This window comes from Pelophylax lessonae, assembly GCF_965119305.1.
Source record: "Pelophylax lessonae genome assembly, chromosome: 2".
NCBI lineage: Eukaryota > Metazoa > Chordata > Amphibia > Anura > Ranidae > Pelophylax > Pelophylax lessonae.
Window position 1 is genome coordinate 556,949,458 of NC_138769.1, and position 22,056 is coordinate 556,971,513.

A 22,056-nucleotide genomic window follows, 5' to 3' on the forward strand; every position below is an offset into this window, starting at 1 on the left:
GATCTGGAAGATCTTATATAGACAGGTGTGTGGCTTTCCTAATCAAGTCCAATCAGTATAATCAAATACAGCTGGACTCAAATGAAGGTGTAGAACAATCTCAAGGATGATCAGAAGAAATGAAAAGCACCTGAGTTAAATATATGAGTGTCACAGCAAAGGGTCTGAATACTTAGGACCATGTGATATTTCAGTTTTTCTTTTTCAATAAATCTGCAACAATGTCAACAATTCTGTGTCTTTCTGTCAGTATGGGGTGCTATGTGTACATTCATGAGGAAGAAGAATGAACCTTAATGATTTTAGCAAATGGCTGCAATATAACAAAGAGTGAAAAATTTAAGGGGGTCTGAATACTTTCCGTACCCACTGTACAAATATCAGGTTCAGGGGCATTACAATGACAAAATGGCTTTACTAGATGTTCATAAAGGCTAGCTTGGGTGTTGAATTCAGCTTTCCATTTGTCGCCCTTTATGAGAATCAGGTTATAGGCGCCTTGCAGATCAAGTTTTGTGAAAATCTGGGCTCCACGGAGACAACTGAATAGCTCAGTAAAGAGAAGAAGTGGGTGTAGATCGTTCAGCCTAGCACATTTCTGAAAGAGACGAGCCCTCCATAGGGAGCATAAAGTTTCTTGACCATCCACAGACAGTGAAACCTGAGTATTAGAATCATGCAATAGGTAAAGTTTGGATGAATGGCTTGGAAAATGAGGGCTCTTGTCTGTCTTTTTCCATTCTTCTAACAAGTCTGACTAGAACAAAGTTACAGCCTGATAAAGAAAAGAATTCTTCTGGTTCTTCTCCCTCTGCATTTTCTGAGTGTCCATTTCCTTCTGTGAAACTGGTTGTACTGACATTGAAGGCTGAAATGGAAATATTTGAAAGCCAGGTAGAACCTTATTGCCCACAAAATGCCTTCATTGATTCTTGTATTATTTGCTTCATGAAGGAGAATTTTTCTCGCTTCCTCCCTTCCTTATTATGTGTGGCCTTCGCCAAGCAAGACTCACGGAAAAGCTTGTCAGGCAAGATTCTCTTTCCCACACCCTTCAGCAATTTTCTCCTGGTTTTACATGTAGGTGAGAGAGAGCAATCTTCCCTTCTATGTGAAGAATGGCGTATACACAAACTGTGGGATCTTAGAGGAACTTCACTCATCCTACATTTTTTGTATTTTAGCCCCCTTCTTACCCTTTATGCAGAGTTGTCCTCTTTTTACATACACATCTGCCCAGCAGATCCAGCATTGGTGTTCTGTGTTCCACTGCTCAGGTGTCACAGCTGGATCCTATTCCTTGTCTGGCTGCCTCTTCCAGGTTCAAGCAGCTGGTCCATGATGAGACACAATATCTCTGCCCATGGCTGATTTGTGGCCCTACCTCTACAGCCATCTGGATAATGTGATCCTAGGAATATACAGAGCAGTGGCACATCAATCTTGACTAAGCAAGAATGGCAGCTGGGACAGGGCCAGTAAAAAATAAAAATGCTGTTATATATTGCAGAAGGGGGTAATGAGTGCAGGGGATTGAAGGTCTGCTTTAAGTGGGAGGAGTGGGGAAATTTTTTGGTGCCTCAGGCCAAAGAAGAGGGTGGGACCTTTACGGGCAAGTAGGTTTGAACACAATTTGTAAAAGGTAATCAAATTTATTTTAAGGAAAAAATAAAAAATAAATATATAACAATTCCCATTTGGGGTACAATTTGGTACATATAATCAGTGCACAGGTGTTTGGGTTATAGACCCATGGTGTATTTAGAAGAAGAAAAAGGTTTTGGAATATATCCGTGACATAAGTGAAAAAGGTGACTTTTATCTTTTGGACATTTGTTCTCTGTTTTTCCAGGCTGGTTGCTTGGAAAAAATCCCAGAGATCAAGCTGTTGGTCCAAAGCGTATTTATCCGACGCGTTTCGGCTACAGGGTAGCCTTTCTCAAGGATTTTAGGGTATCACCAATTCTGTGGAGATATTATTGATTTAAAAAAAATAAATAAATAAATAATACCTAATACTATTTAGCTCTATAAAGGATCAAAACAACCCCCTCTATTAAATGGGAGGAGTAGGCCTGTTGGTGATTCTTCAATGTCCTTTTAGGATTTTTCGGATGAGATTTCTCACGGACAGGGTTGTAAAAGGAGGCACAATCAGTTATATTGCACCTATTTTTTTTTCGTACTTACCAGAAAGATTGTAGCAGTCCTAGTGGGCTTGCTACAGAGTGAGTGGACATATGCATGAAGGATGTTTCATTTACAAGGAACTTACCAGGCAGAGAGCAGAACTGCATACATGCATCCCAGCAGGACCGGTACTACCACTAAGCGAACTAGGCAGCCACTGTTTTCCCTACTCTCTGACACAGGGATGTAGAGAAGGAGGGTTAGGGGGGTCTGAACCCCCCAGAGCACCCTGCCCAAATGTCCAGTTAGTCCCTGCCTGGTGCCGCATGGAGCAGTGCCCCTCAGCAATCAGATCTGTCAGAGAATATAGGCTGAGCGGCAGTGGCGGTGTGGTCCACAGACTTCCCTTTCCTCCATTCTTGCCCTCCTCTTTCACTGGAAGTCTAGGCCTGGGGGTGGGGCAAGCACGTGATTGGTTGCTAGGACATCAGCGGTCCTAGCAACCAATTCTTCGCCTTCAGGACCCAAGGACGGAACTTCTTCCATCAGATCTATGTGGCCAGGGAGTAACATCATTGCAGGGAGGAAATTGGGACACATGGTGGGCTCACTGCCTCACCCACCCCTCATACTGCCTCACCCCACCATACTGCCTCACCTATCCCTCATACTGCCTCACCCACCCTTCGTACTGCCTCACCCACCCCTCATACTGCTTCACCCACCCCCCTCCCCATACTGCCTCACCTATCCCTCTCACTGCCTCACCCACCCCTCATACTGCCTCACCCCACCATACTGCCTCACCGATCCCTCATACTGCCTCACGTATCCCTCATACTGCCTCACCCACCCTTCGTACTGCCTCACCCACCCCTCATACTGCTTCACCCACCCCCCTCCCCATACTGCCTCACCTATCCCTCTCACTGCCTCACCCACCCCTCATACTGCCTCACCCCACCATACTACCTCACCAATCCCTCATACTGCCTCACCTATCCCTCATACTTCCTCACCCACCCTTCGGACTGCCTCCACTACTCCTCATACTGCCTCGCCTGAGCCTCATACTGCCGGGGGGTGGGCTGCAAGTAGCTTATCTTGCCTAGGGCGCAAAATATTCTAACACTGGCCCTGCATCCCAGGCATAAACAAATGTTACATTGAGGTCTGTATTGGGGTGCCACATCACTCTTTAAAGCATTGCTTGTTGTAGCTGTTTTATGTGGTATTGTAACGCATCCTTTCAATACAGCATGAGGTCCAGCAGGTGGAATAGTAGAATAGTACCTGTCAACCTTTACCTGACATTAGACCTGAATTTTGTCAGGTACTAAGGCCGCCCTGGATAACTTAAGCAAAAAAAGCTGCCAAGTTTAAAGCATATCTAAACCCAAAACAAAAAATGCAATATATTGCAGGTTAGCATTCCTTAGATGAGGTAGTTCTATTAATTTTCTTCATTTTCACTTGGTAATCCAAGGAATTACACACTTTCTGTCTCTGGGTGGCTATGTTCAACTGTCCTCTGCATCTATGGAGGCAGCCATGGTTGCAACTTGGGCTGGACTACTACTATATCTGCCTTTGTTCCTACCCAGTACATGGTCGCTGATGGGATTTTTAGTGTACAGAAAAATAACATCTTTTGTCAGTGCATTTCACAGGAGGTAACAAGGACACAGCATTTCTCGCAAGATCAATTGGTATTCTCTGTGCTTGCTGAAATGTTCTTAGATTTAGTTATGCTTAATCCTTTGTAATCTTTCTTGCATAGGCCCAGTCATAATTGAATTTCTTTTGAAAGAACTGGTCTAGACTGGGCCTATGAACACATTTGTATATCCTGTGTAGTCAGATTTAGGATCAAGACACTCTTACCATCCAGAATATCTTGGTCAATGACACCCTGTTGGCTGGGCATTGACGAAGCAGCAACACAGCTAATAAGGCTGTCCTTCTGCTCTCTCCTCCAGTCAACATGTTTACTGTTTGCACTTGTGCACTGCAGCAGAGCATTACTGGGTCTGAGTGCTGACCCTTATTCTTCTAGTTTTACTTTTTCTGTACAGGATAATGCTAGGGGGCTGATATTAGGACAAATTCAGTTAATCAGGGGAAATCATGTCCTAGTAACAAAGTGACTAAATAAAATAGGAGTCCAGCATTAGTGGGAGTAGACATATCTCAGGCTTGGTTGGTCAGTGGGAGTAGAAATAAATTACATAGTGTCTGTGGTCAGTAGGTGGTGGAATAGTGCCCCGTCATTGATATTAGTGGGAGGAATCGTCCCCCGTTGATGGTGTCCATGGGAGGAATAGCGACCAATTGTTTACATCAGTGGGAGGAATTATGCTCCATCATTAGTGTCAGTGGAAAATAGGGCCAAATCATTGGTGTCAGTGTAAAAAATAGTGCCATATTGTTGGTGTCAATAAAGGAATATTGCCCTAACGTTGGTGTCATTGGGAAGAATTATGCCCCACTGTCGGTTTCAGTGGAAGGAAAGATGCCTGATTATAGGTCTCAGTGGGAGGAATAGTGCCTCATATCAGTGGGAGGAACAGTGCCCCAAGCGCCAGATAAAGGCAAGCAAAGGGCCACATATTGGAGACCTCTGGTCTAGAGCAGGGATCCTCAAACTACGGCCCTCCAGCTGTTGCAAACCTACACATCCCATGAGGCATTGTAAGACTCTGATATTCACAGCCATGACTAGGCATGATGGGAATTGTAGTTTCTGAACAACTGGAGGGCTATAGTTTGAAGACCCCTGGTCTAGATGATGCCTAGGTAATAAAGGTAATGACAGACATCTGCTCCTCATCAACTCTTATTTCATAGTATTGTACTTGCATCACTAACAGGATTTTCTACTTTTTGATAAAAAATTTGATTTCAGCCAGAATAATGGCTGCAGCTGCCTTGCGGGCTGCATTGTAGTGAGAACGGGGCACATGAAAAACAATTGTTTTCTATGTGCTGTGACTAAAGAAACAGAAAGAATGCCAGTCATTACTCTAGTGTTAACAGGCCCCTAGAAGTGAGTTCCAGTGTAGTGCATGCTACTACATGGAAGCCTTTTTTAAAAACAAGATGTGTGCACAAAGTTGCACCTTTTCTCATGGTACAGGTAGGCAGTAGTAGCAATCATGGCCTGGGTAAATGTATGTAGGCAGGTGCAGTTGACTTATCTGCCACTATATGTAAACAAGCCGATGGTTACCTTAACACCCCAGAGAGCCTTTTCTCTGATTTAGGTTCACTTTGTGACTCTGGGCCTTGCTTTCTGTGATTTTATTACAAAGCACTACCATCTGCGATTTCACTGTTTAATGAGACTCAGTGGCCTGTAAAGTCAGGTTCCAGGAATAAAGTTAAATTAAATAAAAAGAAGTCACAGAAGAGGCAATTTCACTTGATTAATAATTGCAACAAGGGGCATGTTAGGGAGAACAAACACTTTTAAGGTGGTTGTAAAGCCTAATCATTTTTTTCAACCTTAATGAATTCCCTGTATTAAAGAGGTTGTAAACCCATTCAAAAATTATTTTTTTTCAACCTGAAAGAGAAACACATAATGAGCTAGTATGCATCGCATACTAGCTCATTATGAAATACTTACCTTAGAACGAACCCCCGCCGTGCCGCCCGCTTACCTGTATGACGGGCGACATGTCCAGTCGCCCGTCTTCTGGGATCGCGGCATCTGGGCATCTGATTTGCCGGAGCCACGGTGACGTCACTCCCGCGCACGCACGCGGGAACTGACGGTCACGGCACGGGGCTCTGAAGGAACGGCACCAGCGGCCGTTCCTTCAGAGCGCATGCGCCAGTGATGTCCCTGGCTGAATGTAAGGTAAATATCTCCTAAACGGTACAGGTTTAGGAGATATTTACAGTACCTATAGGTAAGCCTTATCATAGGCTTACCTATAGGTAAAGGTTGCAGAGGAGGGTTTACTTCCACTTTAAGGTAAACAATGTTTAAGTATGTGTATCGCCCCCACACACTTACCTGAGCCTGATCTCAATTCAGCGCTGGGCCTGTCTGTAGCAAGTCTCTCCTCTTTTCCCCAGTTCTCACAGGCTTTACTGAGATTAGGGGGAGCCATTGGCTCCAGCGGCTGTCAGTCAAATCCTGTGACAAGGGAGCAGGGGCGGGGCCGAGCCTCACTGTCTGTTTCTATAGACACAGGCATAGCGGCTGGGTATGGGGCCTGCAGGTGTTCAACTATATGAAGCGGCTTACTATGGTGGCACAACGAGAAGAGGAGGAGCCAGGAACACCCACAGAGGAATCCAGAAGAGGAGCATCTGAGCTGCTTTTTTCAATTCCATTGCACAGACCAGGTACGTATAACATGTTTGTTATTTTGAAAGAATAACATTTGACTTTATAAAAGGTTTAAGTTTAAAACTGAGCAATGTTCCCTTTGAGATCTGTTCTCTTAACAATTATTTTGCACTCCTGTGACCCAGAATCAGCCATTAGTGCAGTACTATGGAGGTATGTAGTTTGGATTTTTGATTCCCACACTTCTCCTTTAATGTCACCCTGTGCCTTTACCAAAAAAAAAAAAAACCAGAACTTCTCCCCGCAAGAGAAGACAATGCATACTTCCCTCACCAATTTAATTGAGAGTCTCCACCTGCCATAATTAGTTATTGTCTTTTCTTCTGAAGAACTGCTTCTTGCAGGGAGCAGTTATTCCAGTTTGGTAAAGCAGCATGTTCACTCTAAGCATATTAATTTTCCAATTTTCTTTGGACAGGTGGTTTGTTAGTCAGTCCAGATTCTTATAGTTTTTATATGTTTAGAAAGAATCATAAAGTTCAATTTTTGTGCAGCCCAAGATAAAAAATATACGGTAAATCATACTTCTATTTCTGTTCTCGCCACTACATATTTGTTTCCTTTGTTACTTTTTTGTATGGCAATATAATAAAATGTAATTAAAAAGAATGCACATAAAACACATATAAATACATAAGACAGGGAATGTTTTATTGACAAATCCAAAACAGAAATGCACTGACTGGATCTATCATTGGGTTTCAAGTGTTTTGGACCAGAACAGTTAAATGCAGCAAAAATACATTGGAAAATAAAGTTGCTACATAGAAACCAACTGGCTGAGTAAAGAAATGTGTGTTTCTCAGATGTTTTATTGTTCCCTGTGAAAAGCAGCACCGTTTTGACATTTAATATTCTTCTCCTTCCTCTTCACCCTCTCCTTCCACGGAATCTACACCAACTTCCTCATAATCTTTCTCCAGAGCAGCCATATCTTCACGGGCTTCAGAGAACTCTCCCTCCTCCATACCCTCACCCACATACCAATGCACAAAGGCACGCTTGGCATACATAAGATCAAACTTATGATCCAATCGAGCCCAGGCCTCTGCAATAGCAGTGGTATTGCTCAGCATACACACAGCACGCTGTACCTTGGCCAGATCACCACCTGGTACCACTGTTGGTGGTTGATAGTTGATACCAACCTTGAAACCAGTAGGGCACCAGTCTACAAACTGAATGGTACGCTTGGTTTTGATGGTGGCAATAGCTGCGTTAACATCTTTGGGGACTACATCACCACGGTATAACAGGCAGCAAGCCATGTATTTACCATGGCGTGGGTCACATTTCACCATCTGGTTAGCTGGCTCAAAGCAAGCATTAGTGATCTCAGCTACAGACAGCTGTTCATGGTAGGCTTTCTCAGCTGAGATAACTGGGGCATATGTGGCAAGAGGGAAGTGGATACGAGGGTAGGGCACCAAGTTGGTCTGGAACTCTGTGAGATCTACATTCAAGGCTCCATCAAATCGGAGAGAAGCTGTAATAGAGGACACAATCTGACCAATAAGCCTGTTAAGGTTAGTGTAGGTGGGGCGCTCAATATCTAGATTTCTACGGCAGATGTCATAGATGGCCTCATTGTCAACCATGAAAGCACAGTCAGAGTGCTCCAGGGTGGTGTGAGTAGTAAGGATGGAGTTGTAGGGCTCAACAACTGCTGTTGAAACCTGAGGAGCTGGATAGATGGAGAATTCCAGCTTAGACTTCTTCCCATAATCAACAGAGAGACGTTCCATCAGCAGAGAGGTGAAGCCAGATCCAGTACCGCCACCAAAGCTGTGGAAGACCAGGAAACCTTGAAGACCTGTGCACTGGTCAGCCTGTGGATGAATAAAAAGGGTATATTAATACATGTAATGTAGAATGTATAATTTTCCTAGGAGCATAAAGAACCTTCTAGTCAAAAATTAATGTTACCATTAAGAAGACTAAAGAAAAGACGGAAAGAGAGACTTTCAGAAACATCTACAGATAGATAAATGAGGTTATTGATTGCTTCAGCTGGTGGGGGGGTCAGCATAACTTACAGGTTACAGTTCATATCTTCCCTAAGCCCCCAGCAAAGTGTAAACTGATGGAATCAGATGTACTTCACCAAGAAACCTTTTTTTTGAATATAAGTGCATGGTAAAGTTCTAAGCTTACCAATTTGCGGATCCTGTCCAGCACCAGATCAATGATTTCCTTGCCGATTGTGTAGTGACCACGGGCATAGTTGTTAGCAGCATCCTCTTTACCAGTGATTAGCTGTTCTGGATGGAATAGCTGTCGGTATGTGCCTGTGCGTACCTCGTCTGAAAGAAAAGAAAAGCTTTAAGTAAAAATGCAGAAGAACACTTACTGGAGACAATATTAGATCATTTTCACTTGTTGGGGATTATGGCAGACATATCTGTGTTGGAGCATCAAATACATATGAGAAGTCAGGGGCTGATTTAATCCACAAGGACCCCCCTGTAAATAAAATATCACTCTCACTGCCCCTTTAATGTTACAGTTTTATTATTAAATTACTCTGGTTGTGGACATTTTTAAAAATGTATTTGTTGTATCAAGGCAGACAGCAGTGCCCAGAAGGCCCAGACGGTTGTGTGGATTCCTGCCACAAAGCTGGAGATAAAAAAAAGTAGGCATAAAACTGCTGACAGCAACTAATTCATGAGTTTACGAAGCAATTTCTAGATTGTTTCAGTTTTCAATACACTGTAATCTCATAACAGATTTACTCAAATAAGGAGAACTGTTTATTGCAGTGTGCACTGTGTTTAGAGATACACATACTGGGACAACACCTACATAATAATAGGGCTGATATGAATACAACAATCAAAGTGCAGGTTGTGCCCATAGTAAAAAAGTCATACTCTTCTTTTTTTATGAAAAAATTAATGTTTGTTCATATTTAATTGCTATTGTCAGCGGTTTCTTTCCTTTATGTAAGACAGAATATTATTTCTATATACATTTCATTTCTCACATTCTCACACATAAGGCAATATCACAGTTTTGCAGAGCAGGCTGAATGTATTTTTCACATTTGTCATGCTATTACTAAGCACTGATGTGATAATGTAATGATGAGTATTTAAAAATCCTCCAGTGTTCCACAACGCTCCAAGTCTCAATATTACAAATACATATTCAAAATGCTACTAATAAAGTATATTTAATAATGTAATGCAACATGAGCCTTGCTGAACAAAGTTTATATTTTTATATTTATATCACTGTAACAATATGATCGTGCCTTTTGTCTTTTTCTACACAAGCCAAGCAAGAAGGCTCTTACCAATGACTGTTGGCTCCAGATCCACAAAGACAGCCCTAGGGACATGCTTGCCAGCTCCGGTCTCACTGAAGAAGGTGTTGAATGAATCGTCCCCTCCTCCAATGGTCTTGTCACTGGGCATCTGCCCATCAGGCTGGATGCCATGTTCCAGGCAGTACAACTCCCAGCAGGCATTACCAATCTGCACACCAGCCTGACCAACGTGTATAGAGATGCACTCACGCTGTAGAGGAAACAGAGAAAAGGTTGTCACTGCTTAGTTTCAGTGTCAAGTGTTCTGTTTAATAGCACTTTATATGGTAATAAATACATCATCTGTTTATATGCCACTTCAATTTTACAATGGGAACCTTTAAGCAAATGCCAGGAAAAGGAAATTAATCATAAATTAACTGATTTCCTTTTCTCTGCCCTCCCTTTTTTATATAACAATATCTAGAGAATAGATATAAAAAGGTACTTGTGCATTGCATTATGGTTTGTTATTGTATATAAGATTTTACATTATATATATATATATATATATATATATATATATATATATATATATATATATATATACATATTATATTAGTGTATAAAAGCATATAATATAGCTATATATACATATAACAAACATTTATAGAATATCCATCAATCCAGCAGAATACCTGCTCATGTCACAAGGAAATAGTCCTTTTATGGGCTTAGGGAAAACAATGGGAAATGGAGACGGCTGGTGCTGATGCCACACCCACTGCAGCATTAAGAGCTTTGTGAATGGCTGTAGGTGGGTGTGTGTGTATCCCCTGGCATTCCCTTCCCCATTCACCTTACTACCAGCCCCAAACAAGCCAGCTTATTATATATTACCCATATAAGAAATGACAAATCCTTACCAGAAATGAATTTATTTTATAGTTTTGATACTCAATGTCTTATCATCTTTCATAGACTGATCTCCTCCTGCTCTTTTCACCATGTCCTCTGACCTCATACTGGCAGATGGGAGGGTAAGGCAAGCAGACAAAACCTCCATTCACAAGCCATGCTCTGTCTCACATACCCATCACACAGCTATTACCCAGATGAGGAGGATTCTATGGCTGATCCTCCAGTCAATGCTGGTACAGTGATAAACTCTTACAGGTGTGAGATCTGACACTGTCATTATAACTGCACAAAGACAAGCTGTCATTAGCCGCCTGCACATCCCCATGGCCATAGGAGGGTTAATGGGAGAGGGCTGGAGCCAGGAAAATGTGAGTGCTGCTGTGTTGGAATGGAGCTCAGGGCTGGATGTGGTCTCAGAGGACAGGGCGTGGTATTCAGAGCTCCAAACATGCACTTACATAGACAAAAATGACATAAAACAGTCTGAGCAATGTCACCGCTTCTGGAATATGTGCTAGAAGGTGCATGGGACAGATAGCAGTACAATTCATAGGAAGGCATTATAAACCCAATACCAGATCACAGATCCAATACCAGATCACAAGCCATATAACTGATCACAGATCCAATACCAGATCATAGACCTAATAGCAGATCACAGATCCAATAGCAGATCACAAGTCATATAACTGTTCACAGATCCAATAGCAGATCATAGGTCATATAACTGATCACAGATCCAATACCAGATCACACGTCATATAACTGATCACAGATCCAATAGCAGATCACAAGTCATATAACTACTATTCACAGATCCAATACCAGATCATAGGTCATATAACTGATCACAGATCCAATAGCAGATCACAAGTCATATAACTACTATTCACAGATCCAATAGCAGATCATAGGTCATATAACTGATCACAGATCCAATAGCAGATCACAAGTCATATAACTGATCACAGATCCAATAGCAGATCACAAGTCATATAACTGATCACAGATCCAATAGCAGATCACAGATCCAATAGCAGATCACAAGTCATATAACTGTTTACAGATCCAATAGCAGATCATAGGTCATATAACTGATCAGAGATCCAATACCAGATCACAAGTCATATAACTGATCACAGAACCAATAGCAGATCACAAGTCATATAACTACTATTCACAGATCCAATAGCAGATCATAGGTCATATAACTGATCACAGATCCAATAGCAGATCACAAGTCATATAACTGATCACAGATCCAATACCATATCTTAAGTCATATAATTGATCACAGAACCAATACCAGATCACAGATCCAATACTAGATCACAAGTCATATAATTAATCACAGAACCAATACCAGATCACAGATCCAATACTAGATCACAATTCATATAAGAGATCACAGATCCAATAATAGATCACACCCCATGATGAATTCCTAGCATCTAATGACAGAAGAGACAAAGGCCAGTGTATGCTGTGACTCCCCCCCCAATCTGCTGGTCAGCTGATGCATGCAGCCACAGCCCTGTATTGTTAGAAAGCATCCCTCTGCATCTACAAGCCGCTATGCTGATCAGAGAAGGTGTGAAGTACAAAGCATCTTCTTTGTTCCCCATCCCCCCCCCCCCCATCCCCTAAGGAGTGCTCCTCCTTACCATGCTTGCTGTGTTGCTGAGAAGAGGGTGAGAGGAAGGAGGAGAGGAGAAGGATGGATGCCTTCTTACAGTGCGACTTCAAGGAGGTCGGTGTAAGAGAACCTGCAACACATGGTCCTACACTGCTCGTTATATACAATCCCGTCGCTATGGAAACCAGGCTGGCGCATTTCTCATTGGAGCAGATATTTCTGACGGCCTCCAGGCGCCGGGAGATCGGGGCTGCGATTGGCCGGACGTTGATAGGATGAGGTAATGATCCCCGCCCATCATTAGGAGTATGCATGCTATTAGTGGGACAAAGAGGGGCTGGACCATTTTCCTGGCCATCCATCATCCCATCCCGGAAAATGGTGTCCCTGGCATCACCATAGGAGACGGGCAAACAAAGAGACAGGCAGACAGGGCATGGGACATGTGTGTGTACATACAGGAACCTAGTGAAAGGGTTAATCCATCCACCATATAATATACATGTATGTATAGATCAGACATCACAGGTACATTTCCTGCCATGAGTCCATCACTAGCTTACACATAGATAGGTGACTGTCATTATTAAGCATCATTGGTCTCAGCTGAAAATAACTGTCACTTTTCAGAAAAGAATGCTCCCTGTTCTGACAGATGAGCCTACTGTGTAAGGTCCTGATCAGAAGGTCCAATCACCCCTATGAACAGGTGGATGTATATGGACTTGCATAGGTGTGCGCAGCCTATTGCATTAGGGTGTGCACCCCAAAGCTCAAACATATGTGTGTGTGTTTGTGTATATACAGTATATATATATATATATACAAACCGACACACACACACTGTTATGAATAAATGTGAACAAACATTTAATAATTTATAAAAACATGGACGGTGACAGTAGGGCAGTGGGCCCTGGACAATAGGGAGAATCTGCGCCGCACTGGGTGATTAGGGTGTGCCCAGGCACACCTGGCACACCCCCTGCACACACCTATGGATCCAATGTTGACCTAAATGACTAATGATGATAAATAGAATCCACCTGTGTGTAAGCAAGTCTCCGTATAAATGCACCTGCACTGTGATAGTCTCAGAGGTCCGTTTAAAGCGCAGAGAGCATCATGAAGAACAAGGAACACACCAGGCAGGTCCGAGATACTGTTGTGGAGAAGTTTATAGCCGGATTTGGATACAAAAAGATTTCCCAAGCTTTTAACCACTTGCCGACTGCCTAACGCCGATTACATCGGCAGTCAGCCCCTCACAGGCTAGCGACATAGGTCTACGTCGCTAGCCTGTGAGGCTCTAGGGAGCGAGCGCGCGCTGCTGGAGGCACGCTCCCGCTCGCTCACGGACCCCCCCGCGCGTGTGCCCGGCGGACCCGATGTCCAACGGGCACTCACGATCGTCCGTTAGAGCGGGAGAAAGGCAGGCGGCTAATGTAGACACAGCCGCCTGTCATTCTCCTCTGTGTAAGAATGGAGATCACACGTTCTGCTATGTAGGACCGTTGATCTCTGTTCTTACACCAGTAGCCACATCCAATCATAGTTAGAAGCACGCCCCTAGGGACACACTTAACCCCTCCCTCTCAAATAAAGTTAACCCCTTCCCTGCCAGTGTCATTTTTACAGTAACAGTGCATATGTATAGCACTGATTACTGTAGTAATGTCACTGGTACCCCCAAAAGTGTCAAAAATGTCAGTCAAGGGTCCGATCTGTCCGCCGCAATGTCCCAGTCCTGCAAAAAAAATCGCAGATCGCCGCCATAACATAAAAAAAACAACAAAAATTACAAAAATCTTTCCCTTAGTTAGTAAACGCAATAACTTTTGCGCAAAACAATCAAAATACGCTTTTTGAGATTTTTTTTACCCAACATAGGTAGCATAAAACAAATTTCATATAAAAAAAATTTGAAAAATATTGTTATTTTTGCAAAATTTACGCTCTTTTTTTGTTTATAGCACATGATCAAAAAATCACACAGGTGATCAAATACCACCAAAAGAAAGCTCTGTTTGTGGGGAAAAAAGGACGTCAAATTCGCACGACCGTGCAATTGTCCGTTAAAGTCACGCAGTGCCGAATCGCAAAATAGGCCCTGGTCAGGAAGGGGGTAAAATCTTCCGGGGCTTAAGTGGTTAAACATCCCAAGGAGCACTGTGCAAGCGATAATATTGAAATGGGAGGAGTATCAGACCACTGCAAATCTACGAAGACCTGGCCGTCCCTCTAAACTTTCAGCTCATACAGGGAGAAGACTGATCAGAGATGCAGCCAAGAGGCCCATGATCACTCTGGTTGAACTGCAGAGATCTACAGCTGAGGTGGGAGACTCTGTCCATAGCACAATAATCAGTCGTATACTGCACAAATCTGGCCTTTATGGAAGAGTGGCAAGAAGAAAGCCATTTCTTAAAGATATCCATAAAAAGTGTTGTTTAAAGTTTGCCACAAGCCACCTGGGAGACACACCAAACATGTGGAAGAAGGTGCTCTGGTCAGATGAAACCAAAATCAAACTTTTTGGCAACAATGCAAAACGTTATGCAGTGCTGTATCTTGGCCTAGGCCAACAAGGCCCAGGCCTAGGGCAGCACTTTGCAGGGGGCAGCAAAAAAGCTACAACCCGCACGAAAAAAAAAATAGCCTCCTCCCAGCTCCCACACGAAAAGGGTCCCCGCCGGCTTGCACTACACTTTTAGTATAGTGCCAGTCTTATGGGGCAAATTGGGCCAGAGGCAGGGTCCAGGAGGCAAATCAGTCTGTCACCCTGCTTCCTGCCGGTATGATAATACTGGCGTGTAAGGACATTTGGACAGACTGCAGGCCGTCGACCACACTTATTACAACTGGCCCAACAGCCGCCAATGCTAAAAAGTTTGGCACTGCAGCCTAATGCTCCGCCTACCCTCCTCCGCCCCAGGTATGGCAGGCATCATGTCAATAATATAATTTCATTTCTTTAAACATCCTTGTCCTTGAGTGAGCATACTGAATTGCATCATATACAATTAAGACATTTAATTGTATATGATAGCAATAATATTTTGGACCTGCTCACCTCATATGTACTATCGCACTAGGTCACTGGATTAGTAAGATTACTCCTATCTTATAAGATATTTGGACTTGTGTTTGCTGCCACTGATTGTTTCACTTATTTGTATAATGACTCTGGACGTCCTATTCATTATACAAATAAGTGAAATAATCCTATGATTACAATCAGTGGCAGCAAACACAAATCCAAATATCCCAAAAGAAAGGAGTAATCCTTACTAATCCAGTGACATAAGGCTGTACTAATGGGCACCGATAAGGCTGCACTGATGAGGTGGCACTGATAAGCTGCACTGATAAGGCAGCACTGATAAGCTGCACTGATGGGCACTGATATGTTGCACTGATGGGCAACCAATGTGCTGCACTGATGGGCCACTGATGTGCTGCACTGATTGGCACGAGGCGGCACTGATGGGCAACTGATATGCTGCACTGATGGGCACGAGGCCGCACTGATATGCTATCCTGATGGGCACTGATATTTTGCATTGATGGCCACTGATGGAAACTAATGAGGCTGCACTGATGGGCACTGATCTCTGATAAACCTCACTACTTGTCATTACCTCCTAGCCTCCTCCTCTTCTGTATGACCACCTCATGTGTCTGTGAGCTGCTGGGGCACTACAAGTCCCAACATGCCAGGAGATGGGAGGCAGCAGCAATGTGGTAAATAAGACTGGCTTTTCCATGAAAAGTGCTGGTGTGTGTATATACTGTATATATATATATATATATATATATACATACAGTATATATATATATTTATATACTGTATGTGTATGTACATGTATAAATACATGCATATGTGAATATACTGTATGTGTGTGTGTGTACTGCATACACGTGTATTTGAACTTTGGGGTTCATACCCTAATGCTATAGGCTGCACACTCCTATGATTGTGTCATTTAGAGATTTCCACTTCCATACCGGCCCTATTTTGGCACTCCTCTCCTACATTTAGAAATCATAATTTGTTTGCTAGAAAATTACTTAGAAACCCCTAACATTATATATCTTTTTTAGCAGAGATCCTTGGGAATAAAATGGCGGTTGTTGCAGATTTTTATGTAACACAGTATTTGCGCAGCAATTTTTCTAATGCGTTTTTTTTGTGGGGAAAAAATGGTTTCATGAATAAAAAAAAAAACAAAACACTAAAGTTAGCCCAATTTTTTTTGTATAATGTGAAAAATGATGTTACGCCGAGTAAATAGATACCTAACATGTCACGCTTTAAAATTGGGCACACTCGCGGAATGGACCCAAACGTACTTAAAAATCTCCATAGGCGACGCTTTAAAAATTTTTAAAGGTTACCTCTCTATCGTTCGTGACGATACCTCACATGTGTGGTTTGAACAATGTTTACATATGTGGGCATGACAAACGTATGTGTTCACTTCTTTTATTTTTATTTTTCATTTTTACACTTTCCTTTTACATTTTTATCACTTTTCTTATTACAAGGAATGTAAACATCCCTTGTAATAAGAATAGGGCATGACAGGTCCTCTTTATGGAGAGATGTGGGGTCTATGAGTCCCCACATCTCTCCTCTAGGCTGGAAAGACTGAGATAAAAAAATAAAACGATCTCAGCATTTCCAGTCCAGGTCATGGCAGTATTTACAACTGCCAGGCTGGGCATGATGTCATAACGTCGCCCCTGGGCCTCCGAGAGTCATAGAGACTGCTGTCTGCCATCTGGTCTTCGGTATTTTATATGGTGAACTTCCGCCGCTGGTGGATTCCTTCTCTGGCTCGCCAAACGCACAGGCGAGCCAGTAGGAGCACTGGAGGACGGCGGGAGGGGGGAAATGTCCTCTCCAGCCGCCTGTAAAAACAATTAAGCGGCTGAATTGCCGCTATGATTGTTCTTTTGGTGAAGGGAATCACTGGCTGCAAAAGATTATTCAGATATCCCCACTCAAAGTCCAGGACCTCATATGACGTCTTTGGGCAGGAGGTGGTTAAACAACATATTGCTTCTGGAGGGCAGCGCCGCTGCTGAACACAACTAATGCAGTTCTGAGGGGTCACCCTGCAACTGCCCCTTAACCTGCAACCACACTGTGCAGTGTATATGGGCAATTATGCTATGGCTACTAACTGCACACAGGAGTACAATAAGTTGATCAGTAGTATGGAAATTATTGGATTATATCAGGCAGTGAAGAAATTACATATTGCCTCCTCACCACCTGTCAAACACCTCTGAAAAGTCATCTGAGTGTAGATTACTGTTCAAAGGAACGTTAGTAACTACTGCCTATGTGAACAAGCCCTTTAAATGCTGCACTACTGTGTGACTGCAGTTGCAGGGCGGCTCTATTGAACTGCATTAGTCATGTTCAGCAGTGGCAATGCCTGCCGAAAGCAGCATGCTGTTTAAGTTTTGCTGCAGCTGCTGTGCTTGTGTATGACTGTGAGTGGTGGCATCTTTATTGTTCAGACATGCGGTGGAGGGGTGGAAAAACCACAGCTCAACCCCCTTGTTTTACTTTCCCCTGGCCGCATGTGTTAAGGACCCCTTGCCGTCTAATCTAGATGTCATTTTTAGGGATGCATTGTCTGAAATCCTCTGAAATAAGGTGACCAATACCAGTTTTTTATTTCCAGGAACCCTGTCAAACCAATGTAAGGGCCATTACTTCCAAATTTCTGTTAGGCCCCTTTCACATGGGAGTGATTCTATTCCCTCCAACAAGGGATCAGCTCTCAGATCCCCTGCTGATCAGAGCAGACCGGACACATAACATATCCATGTCAGCTCAGTTTCTGCAGAGTGGACAAGGACAGAGCCTGCTCTACTCTATAGGTCACCGGGTGTAAATGGACTCCGCTGTCTGTTTACACCTGACTACCCCCCAATCGGATCCACCTTGATGGAGGAGGACAGATCTCCTTCTGTTTTTACTTTTTTTAGGCTCCTTTCACACCAGCGGTACCGATCGGATCCGCCTTCCTGTTTTTCAGGCGGATCCGATTAGGCCACCTATTGTCCTCTATGGGGCGGCGGATGTCAGCGGGCATGTGTTCACTGACACCCGCCGGGCTTCCGATCCAACAAAATCTGCTGATAACAGACATATGTCGATAAGGCCCCTTTGACATGGAGCGGATCCGTCCGAGTGGAATCCGCCTGCTCAGTGGGCAATCTCTTGGCTGATCCCTGCTGTGGCAGGTGGATGACAGGTCTGTGTTTGCTTTGCTCCACTATGCAGAGTGCACAAGGACAGAGCCTGCTCTCTTCTATGGGTCGGTCGGATGGAAACGGACATCCGATCTGACCCGCAGGAAGGATGGTGAACGTATCGCCATGTGTCTGAACGCATTGCAATGTGTCTGAGCGCATCGGCATATGTTTGACATCCGCCGCCCCATAGAGGACAATAGGTGACCTGATCGGGTCTGCCTGAAAAACGGACAGTTGGACTGGATAGGTCAAGTGTCCTGAAAAGGGCCTTAGAGGACTGGATCAGACCTGGAGGTAGGCAGATGTAAAACGATACAAGTCCACATAGGCGTGCGCAGGGGGTGTGCCAGGTGGGCCTGGGCACACCCTAATCACCCAGTGCAGCGCAGATTCTCCCTATTGTCCAGGGACCACTGCCCTACTGTCACCGTCCATGTTTTTATAAATTATTAAATGTTTGTTCACATTTATTCATAACAGTGTGTGTCGGTTTGTATATATATATATATATATATATATACTGTATATACACAAACACACACACATATGTTTGAGCTTTGGGGTGCACACCCTAATGCAATAGGCTGCGCACACCTATGATTGGATCATTCAGAGATCCTCACTGAACTTCTGGAGAGAGTTTGCTGCACTGAAAGTAAAGGGGCTGAATAATTTTGCACGCCCAATTTTTCCGTTTTTTATTTGTTAACAAAGTTTGAAATATCCAATAAATTTAGATCCACTTCATGATTGTGTCCCACTTGTTGTTGATTCTTCACAAAAAATCACAGTTTTATATCTTTATGTTTGAAGCCTGAAATGTGGCAAAAGGTCGCAAAGTTCAAGGGGGCCGAATACTTTCGCAAGGCACTGTAAGTTGTGTTCAGATCTGTCATTTATAGAGATCTGATCACTGCAGTATTATATGCTGTGGGCCTATTCACACCACTTTTGGTTCATAGGGTTAAAGGGTTAATTCACCTTTACCAAATAATTGCCTATGCAGGTAAGGGGTGTCTGTAGTAGTGATCGACCGATATTGTTTTTTTACCGCCGATACCGATATTTTGGTCAACGGGTATCGGTATCGGCCGATTTCTACCGATATTTTCGAACATTAAAAAAAATGTTGTTTTTTTTTTTTTTTTTTAATGTCTACAGGTACTGTGGTGGAGGGATCTGGGGGTATAAAAGACCCCAAACCTCTCCTCTGCACTTAAGCATTCAAAATGCCAAGTTTGGCTGTTTTGAATGCTGTATGTTTTTTTAATTCAGCGCCGCCAGTACCCGGAAGTGATGTCATTCAGAAGTGATGACATCACTTCTGGGTACGCGGCAGCGCTGCATTAAAAGAAATGGAGACCCGGGTCAGACGGTGGCGGTGAAGGTAGGATTCCCGGGTCTCTCGGTGGGATGGGAGACCCGGGCGAGCTGCGGCGGGAGGGGGGAGACATCCTGCCGCTTCTTGGAATGACAGCCGAGCGGCTTCTCAGCCACATCGGTTGTCATTACAAGACAGCCAACCGTCAGCTATGGACGACGGTACCGGCGTGATGCTCTAGCTGCAGGCATCACTCTGGTACAAACACTTTCCCTGAAATATTGGCAATATCGATAAATATAAATACAAAAACGTGCTGCGCCAGACGTGCACAAATAAACTCAAATGATGATAATATAATCAATAACTAAAGTCCATCAATACTGTGATTGTGCTCAAAATCCAATAAATTGTGCATGATTACTGAGGTGCATAGGTCAGTAACCATGTTAGCTTGAAAACCAATTCCGCTTGCCCCCTCCCCATAAAAAACACTCATACATATTGGACTAGGTGGGACTTTAGATGAGACCCAAGCTGGTGTTGCCCGGCGTCTCCATCCCTATATCAAGAAAAAAAGAGGTTTAAGGATTGTAAGAGGTGCATGAAAGTCAGCCAGCCCCCAGTCTGATGTACTCACCCTCCAGTCTGTCACCAACCAAATAAAACCTGTCTCTTGGTACAAAGAACAGGGGTTTAGTTGACACACATTTGCAAACGCATGTGAAAGCTGCAGAGCCACTTCACGGCACCCTGTTATATCTGCAGTCCTACACTCTTAATTTAGTGTCCTCACACTGGAGGCACATGGCCGCTAATGGGTGGATGGGGGACAGGTGAGAGGGAGACAGCCCAACCTCCCCCAACCCATCCCCATACACGACTGGCTGTTGTCTCAAAGACTCAAATAATTAGGTTATAACCATGGTGCAAACTGGAAAATCCCTTCCTATCTATATACTGCATCCACCAAGGGGATGGAGGTGTAATGCTTTTCAGCTGGTCTTTTCCAGTTTGCACCATGGTTATAACCTAATTATTTGAGTCTTTGAGACAACAGCCAGTCGTGTATGGGGATGGGTTGGGGGAGGTTGGGCTGTCTCCCTCTCACCTGTTCCCCATCCACCCATTAGCGGCCATGTGCCTCCAGTGTGAGGACACTAAATTAAGAGTGTAGGACTGCAGATATAACAGGGTGCCGTGAAGTGACTCTGCAGCTTTCACATGCGTTTGCAAATGTGTGTCAACTAAACCCCTGTTCTTTGTACCAAGAGACAGGTTTTATTTGGTTGGTGACAGACTGGAGGGTGAGTACATCAGACTGGGGGCTGGCTGACTTACAATCCTTAAACCTCTTTTTTTCAAAAACCACTCATACAACGATTGAGTTGGAAAGGGCAAGGCCACAGCTTTATTTATTTTCCAATTCCAAACAAGTAAACTTTTAGACCAGTGCCAGTCACAGTTGTACTGCGAGCACTCTTAGTCATCAACAACTTAAATACAAAACGGGGTGAAAAAGGGGGGGGGAGGAAGGGGTCTGTCGTTACCATCAGTGCAGGGACAGACAGCGTACCCCCCAAATTACAAACCAGGGCATAACCCATTGCCATAACTGTAACTGCTGGCAAGGTCAAAACCGCCAATACAGCTGTGACATACCACCTGAAAATTGGGGCGGGGGGTGGGCAGCTCTTCAGCCACGTTCTTCTAAAAGACCCAGAATTCCTTTGGGGAATATATTTATCTGAGCTCAGGCCCAACCCCATACTCAGACTCCATCCAATCCATTGTCCAAACCAGTTTGCTTAATCCAAGCCCCCTGGCCATGCCCCCAGCAATCAAGGCTCTCTTTCCCTAAAGGGATCAAGAGGCCTTCATTAGTGTCCAAGTGTCCAAATCAGAGATGCAATCTTGTGAAAAGTAAACACCAATCTGTGAAATCCCTCCACCTGATAGATTGGCCTCTCACCTCCAAATAGGACCCAAACGGACCAGCAAAGGCTTATACTGAGGATATCTGACTCCTGGGCTGACACTCCAGCCTCTCACCTCCGGAGGTCTCAGGACACGGGACATGCGATGCAAAATATATAAAGGAAAAATATAGTGCTCTCTGTTTCAACAAACAGGCTTTATTGAGGTAAATGAAAGTTTACTCA

At 43.7% G+C, this 22,056-nt stretch overlaps 1 protein-coding gene across 1 annotated transcript; it reads right to left on the reverse strand.

The window, feature by feature from the left end:
* Positions 1–7,116: 7,116 nt before the first annotated feature.
* On the reverse strand, positions 7,117–12,482 carry TUBA1A (tubulin alpha 1a). Its single transcript, XM_082246156.1, has 4 exons — positions 12,326–12,482; positions 9,789–10,011; positions 8,645–8,793; positions 7,117–8,319 (listed from the first exon to the last, which is right to left on the reverse strand). The coding sequence occupies exons 1-4, from the start codon at positions 12,326–12,328 to the stop codon at positions 7,339–7,341; spliced, it is 1,356 nt and encodes a 451-aa protein (XP_082102282.1). The 5' UTR covers positions 12,329–12,482; the 3' UTR covers positions 7,117–7,338.
* Positions 12,483–22,056: the final 9,574 nt, after the last annotated feature.